Below are 6,909 nucleotides of genomic sequence, written 5' to 3'. Positions count from 1 at the left end.
CAGTCTGAAAAACAACCCTCCACCACCACCCTCTGTCTTCTACCTTTGAGCCAGTTCTGTATCCAAATGGCTAGTTCTCCCTGTATTCCATGAGATCTAACCTTGCTAATCAGTCTCACATGGGGAACCTTGTCGAACGCCTTACTCAAGTCCATATGGATCACATCTACCGCTCTGTCCTCATCAATCTTCTTTGTTACTTCAAAAAACTCAATCAAGTTTGTGAGACATGATTTCCCACGCACAAAGCCATGTTGACTATCCCTAATCAGTCCTTGTCTTTCCAAATACATGTATATCCTGTCCCTCAGGATTCCCTCCAACAACTTGCCCACCACCGGGTTCGGACTCACCGGTCTATAGTTCCCTGGCTTGTCTTTACCGCCCTTAAGCAGTGGCACCACATTTGCCAACCTCCAGTCTTCCAGCACCTCATCTGTGACTATCAATGATACAAATATCTCAGCAAGAGGCCCAGCAATCATTTCTCTGGCTTCCCACAGAGTTCTCGGGTACACCTGATCAGGTCCTGGGGATTTATCCACCTTAAACTGTTTCAAAGTAGGGTTGGCAGGGCTGCAGCCCTCGCTGCTCTGTCCGATACTGTACCAGGAGCAGGGAGTGGGTCCTCGTTTCTCCTGCCTCTGCTCCTCAGCGGCTGCAATAAAGCAACCTCTCCAGCAACGTTCCCATTGCTGCCCACAGAGTGGAGTGATTTGCTGTGTCCCTGGGAAAGGGCGAAGAGATGAGAAATGGCTTCATCCAGAGAGTGGAGCCCCGAGTGGCATTCTCTGCCATGGAAAGCAGTTGAGGCCCATACATTGAATGTTTTCAAGAAGATGTTGGAATAGTTGTTAGGGCTAAAGTGATCAAAAGGTACTGGGAGAAGCAGGAACCGGGGCTCTGAGTTGAATGATCAGCTATGGTCATGTTGAAGGCAGAACAGGGTCAAAGGGCCGAATGGCCACTTCTGCCTATTTTCTATGTTTCCAGAACTGTTCAGTGTCTGGGGTGAACTCCTGAGATTTCACTGCAATTCTATATTCTGTGTCTGAGAAGGAGTTTCTAGATTAGAGTGGTGCTGGAAAAGCACAGCAGTTCAGGCAGCATCTGAGGAGCAGGGAAATCGACGTTTCGGGCAAAAGCCCTTCATCGTGAGGGTTTTTGCCCGAAACGTCGATTTCCCTGCTCCTCGGATGCTGCCTGAACTGCTGTGCTTTTCCAGCACCACTCTAATCTAGAATCTGGTTTCCAGCATCTGCAGTCCTTGTTTTTACCTGTCTGAGAAGGAGCTGCTATTCCACCCTTTGGCAGTGAATGGTGTGTGGTGGTCAGCACTGACTGGTAAGGGAGCCAAGCAAAGAGAGTAGAGGAACAGGACTCTCTGTTGCTGTACAATTGAGGATCAGCCATTGAAGCAAGATGGACTCCACTCAACCCAGAAGCTGCTATTTGATATTTCAATGCATGAAACCCATACAGCTATTGGCTACAATGTGAGAAATGATCCTGACCCATTTTCCAGCTCGTAATGACCTCTCATTGACATTAGAGGATTGGAGGGTGAAGAGAACAGGGTGACTTGTTTCACATTAAAACCGCAATGTCTTAAGAGAAAATCTTGCGGCTTGATCTTTCTGTTCCTCCTGTAAAGTAATGGAATTGAAATAGTTCTTATTCCCATGTGGGACATGGATATTTCTGGCTGTGCCAGTAGTTACTGCCCTGGAGGAGGTGGTGAGTTGTCCCTTTGAACAACTGCAGTCCTTTTGCTGTAGACCCACAATGCCAGTGGGGAGGGAAATCTAGGATCTTGACCCAGCGACTATGAAGGAACAGTAATATACTTGCAAGTCAAGATGGTGCATGGCTTGGAGGGGAACTTGCAGGGTATGGGGTTCCCATGCATCTGCTACCCTTAATGTTGGAGATGGTAGAGATTGTGGGTTTGGAAGGTGTTGTCAGAGGAACCTTGGTGAATTGTTGAGTGATTCTGTTGTGATCTAAGAGTCTTGATTCTTTGCAGGACATGGAGGTGAGTCCCGTTGAGCTGAAGAACATACTCAACAAGATTGTCTGCAGACGTAAGTATAGGCTTTTAGTATTTCTCATGGCCTTGACACTGTCTTCACGTGATGCAATTATATTTAAATTGCTTTTGTAGGGATCAGCAACATAGAGTCTCAGAACTGAGACCTAATTCTATCCCTATTTCTCAATATCAAGGGCTAACACAAATGTAACCATCTTGGTTTAAAGATGAGCAATTTGGTTTGCCGTCAATTGTTATTTCTCGAAGAGAGGTCCGAATGTGTACCAGCCAATGAAGAAGTGTTTACGTCGTTTCATTTCTTAAAGGTGTAGCTCCAATTTTGTTTTTAAATACAAATGCCTCTTGCCCCTGGACTCTAGAATAAGCAGAAGTAATTTCTCACAATTTGTGTCCTTTTAGTATCAATCGAATTGCCCACAAGCTAAACTCTCTAGAACAGGAGTCTGTGCCATAGCTTAACTCTTGGAAAGCATTTGAATAATCCTGCGCAGCATTTTAATTTGTACTTTTTTTGTGTGTGTGTGTGTTGAGATCCAGGTCAGATGATAAGTTCCCCCTTTAGAGTCCAGATTTGGGTGGTGCTGGAAAATCACAGGTCAGGCAGCATCCGAGGAGCAGGGAAATCGAAGTTTCGGGCAAAAGCCCTTCGTCAGGCCTTCATTCCTGATAAAGGGTTTTTGCCCGAGACATCAACTTTCCTGCTGCTTGGATGCTGCCTGACCTGCTGTGCTTTTTCCAGCCCCATTCTAGTCTAGACTCTGATCTCCGGCATCTGCAATCCTCACTTTTGCCCTGTGTCTAATTGTCCCTGTGCTGACTGGTACATCAGTTGGTGAGACATCAAACTCTGCTTTCGGAGGGCTGGTTATCCTGGGAATGGGATATTTTAAAGGCTCGTTCCCTGGATGTTGGTTTCCCTGGTTCTGTCTGTCCCTCTAATGTCTATCGCCCTCTCTTGGTGATGAGCAGCTGCTGTGAACAGCTATTGGTGTTTTGTACAGTTGAATTGTTGAGCACTTCCGATGGCAGTTCAGAGTCCACTGCGTGTGTCTGGAGACCTATGTAAAGCCACACTAGGTAAGAATGGCAGTCTTCCATTCCAAAGTCTTCGAGAATCAGGTTATGAGTGTGTGCGCTTTTTTTTTAAAATGATAACTTCACTGTCACCATTACGGAGACTGGCCCTTTAGAATCTTGAATTCTTCAAAGAGATTCCCCCTGTTTCTGTAAACTCCAGAACTTACTTACTCAGCCTCCCAAATTGGAGACTGGAGTATGTGGTGGACACAAGCTTTATAACACCTTTTTTAACATGATGAAACTGCCCCAAAAAGGTTTACAATATTGTTGAACATCATGTGACACTGGGGGCAACATAGGGCGATGGTCATCTGACTTAACAAAACCCGGGAGGAAATGTAGATTTTGTTTTGGTAGTATGTTAAAGGAAGAAAATGAGACATAAGTGGAGAGATTTGAGCAGGAATTCCCTACTGTGGAAAAAGTGTTTGAGTTCCCTTTCTTTAAAATGACATTTTCTAATTATTATAACTTTTGTATTCAAAGAGACCCCCTTTTTTTGGTTGATTGCAGGCGGAGAAATTGGTTGCTCTTAGCAATGGCTGTATTAAAACTGAAGTGGTAAAACAGTGTTTAGTTTTGAGCAGTGTTCAGAGATATCAGTCTTTGATCTGGCCAGGTCTCTGGTTGTTCCTCTGGGTAAAAGAGTGATTTCCTGACTGTTTAATTCTGCTAATGTTTTATTCTCTGTCACAGATCCCGATCTGAAGACTGATGGGTTCAGCTTGGAGTCTTGCCGCAGTATGGTTGCTGTTATGGATGTATCCTTTCGAAAAGGGTAAAACCGATTATCAGCTTGACTCAAAATGGCTGAGGGCCTTGGCTCTTTCCAACACTATATTGTTCTTTATTCGCTGCAGCAGAAAAATTCGACACTTCACCACCGGGCAGTTCTGATCACCCTGTTATGGGAAGAATATTATTAAAGCCGGAGAGGGCTCAGAAAAGATTTACCAGGATGTTGCCAGGTTTGAGCTATGAGGAGAGAACGGATAGTTTGGGACCGTTTCTTACTGGAATACAGGAGTTTGAGAGGTGACCTCATAAAGGTTTATAAAATCATGAGAGGGATAGGTAAGTTGAATGGCTGGTATCATTTCCCTAGGGTAGAGGATTTCAAGACTAGATGGCATATTTTTAAGGTAAGAAAGATTTTTAAAAAGCTATGGCAAATTTTGTTTTACACAGTGGTTTGTGTGTGCAATGAACTTCCTGGGGGAATGGTGGATATGGGTATAGTTACATTGTTTAAAAGATGTTTTGGATAAGTAAATGAATGAGAGGTTTGGAGGGAGATGGGACTAGTTAGTTGTTATGGTTGGCGTGGTCTGATTGGAACGAAGAGTTTTGTTTCTGTGCCTCACGACACTGACTCTCAACAGAGGACATTGGGGGTAGGGAAACTTATAAAACAAAGTTCTTTCAAGGGTGTCCTTTTGAGGACAGTTAACAGTCAACCACATTCCTGTGGGTTTGGAGTCATAAGTACGCCAGACCAGTTAAAGACAGCAGATTTCCTTCAAGAACATGAGTGAACCAGATGGGATTTTGCAACAATCAGTAGTGTCATGGTGACCTTTACTGAGACTGAGGAGTTTGAAACATTTTAGGTTTCTTAAGGGGCTTGACTGGGTAAACGCTGAGAGGATGTTTCCCCTTTATGGGAGAGTCTAGGAGCAGGGGGCGTAAAGGGCCACCAATTTAAGAATCTGGTAAAGCTTTTCTTTTGAGGATTGAGTGCTTTGGAGTTTGTTGCCGCAGAGAGCTGTGGGGGTAGAGTCCTGGTGTATATTTAAGGCTGAGATGGCTGATTCTTGACCAGTTGGAGAATTGAGGGTTATGGGGAAAAAAGCAGGAAAGGGGACATGAGGAATGCTGGATCAGCCATGATCCTCTTGAATGGTGGGGCAGGCTCAACGGACCGAATGGCCTACTCCTGTTCTTGTTTTTTTTATATGGTCTTAGCATAAACTTAGAGAATCTAAGCTGGGTTGGGCGAGGGATTTTTAACATCATGTGACAAACGTTCTTCGTCCCGTTGATGTTCCTGCAACCACAAAGCTGGTGATTTTCTCGATTTACCCTGTTGTCGTGTTGGCGGACCCACTCTCTCCTAATTCCATCCATTTTCACCATTGATACCGGAGCTGCACCAGCTGCCACCTGTGTCGGTACTCAGACCAACCCCTTCACCCTGCAGCTTCTGTGTTTGTTGACCAATACGCAAAGCTGAGTGACGCCCCTTCCCATTCCTGCACCACTGGCCTCTGTATGCCGAGGATTTAGCCATTAGCGAGTGGTTGCTCCTACGTAACGACTGTTGCTACCTCTTGCTGACAGCATCCAGAAACATGGTTCTCATGTGCACTGATGACAGCTGACTTGACCTTGCAAGCACCTCTCTGGAGCAGTGCTGAACAATCTGATTTGTTCCTCTGACATTCACTCATGGGCTCCAATAAAATATCAGAGGTGTGAACCTATAGATTCGTGTCTCTATTCCAAATCTCTCACTCTTCACCAGTTCCATCTCTCTTCTGGGAAACAGTCCAAGGCAAGTGGATCTGATTGGTGCCCTATTTAACCCAGGGATGATGAGCTTCTGCCAGCACATCCATGCTATCCCTCAGGTGGCTGGTTTCAATCTCTGGTATTCCCTAACGGTTCAGCTTTTGTTCACTTACCGTGCTCCAAACCTTAGGTCATTGAAAACTCTGCCTCACGCCAACTGCCATTTGCCCATCAAATGCTTGCTGACCAATGCTAGTTCTTTGAGAGGTAGATGGCAATCCCAAGTTCTCATCCATGTTTCCAAACCACTCTGTGTCCTTGCCCCTCCCTGTCTCTGTTATACCCTGCAAAGCCAAACACCTTTGAGATATCTCTGCTTCCTATTCTTGCCTCTTATAAAACAATAAAAAACAAATAGCACAGGAACGGGCCAGTGCTGACAGATGATGCCTTTGTAACCTACAATCCTTTTGCCTCTATGCAATCCGTAATCCTCTCGTCCCTGTCTATACATGTACCTGGCAAGATGTCTCCAAAATGTTGCTGTCGTGTCTGGCTCCACCATCTCCAGTGGCAGCATATTCCAAGCACTTAATACTTTTAAAAAACAAATCTGCATTAAACTTACCCTCGATAAAAGCAAATTACTGCGGATGCTGGAATCTGAAACCAAAAGAGAAAATGCTGGAAAATCTCAGCAGGTCTGACAGCATCTGTAAGGAGAGAAAAGAGCTGACGTTTCGAATCTAACTGACCCTTCGTCAAAGCTGTGACAAAGGGTCAGTTAGACTCGAAACGTCAGCTCTTTCCTCTCCTTACAGATGCTGCCAGACTGCTGAGATTTTCCAGCATTTTCTCTTTTGTTTAAACTTACCCTCGTTTACCTCATGGGTATCTCCCTAATAATTGATATTTCTGCCCTGGGAGGGGGATAACAACAGAGTCTAACTATCCAATATGTCAATGGGTCTCATAATTTTGTAAACTACGATAAGGTCACTCTCATCCTTCGATATTCAAGTGAATGTCCAATCTCTCCTGGTAGTGAATGCCCTCCAAACCAGGTAACACCCTGGTAAACTGTTTCTGTATTGCCTCCAAGACCTGAATTGTACACAATGGTCCAAAAATGGGTAAACTAAAGTTCTGTCCAGCCCTAATGTGATTTGCCAGTTTTTATATTCCATTCCCCAACTGATGAAGGTGAGTTTGTTATATATCTTAACCACCTTATCCATTTGTGTTGCCACTTTCAGAGAGCTGTG

At 44.7% G+C, this 6,909-nt stretch overlaps 1 protein-coding gene across 1 annotated transcript in view; it reads left to right on the top strand.

Annotated features, from left to right (window-relative positions):
- capns1b (calpain, small subunit 1 b) overlaps positions 1-6,909 on the top strand; it is a 64,885-nt gene that overhangs the window by 39,751 nt on the left and 18,225 nt on the right. The window contains exons 5-6 of the mRNA XM_043681035.1: positions 2,027-2,084; positions 3,830-3,894. Of these exons, the coding sequence (XP_043536970.1) occupies positions 2,027-2,084; positions 3,830-3,894 (123 nt within the window). The remainder of the gene's footprint in view (positions 1-2,026; positions 2,085-3,829; positions 3,895-6,909) is intronic.

Source organism: Chiloscyllium plagiosum, chromosome 41, assembly GCF_004010195.1.
Source record: "Chiloscyllium plagiosum isolate BGI_BamShark_2017 chromosome 41, ASM401019v2, whole genome shotgun sequence".
In the NCBI taxonomy this organism is placed as follows: domain Eukaryota; kingdom Metazoa; phylum Chordata; class Chondrichthyes; order Orectolobiformes; family Hemiscylliidae; genus Chiloscyllium; species Chiloscyllium plagiosum.
The sequence above is the reverse complement of the archived record's forward strand: the minus strand, read 5'-3'. Positions and strand labels throughout refer to the sequence as shown.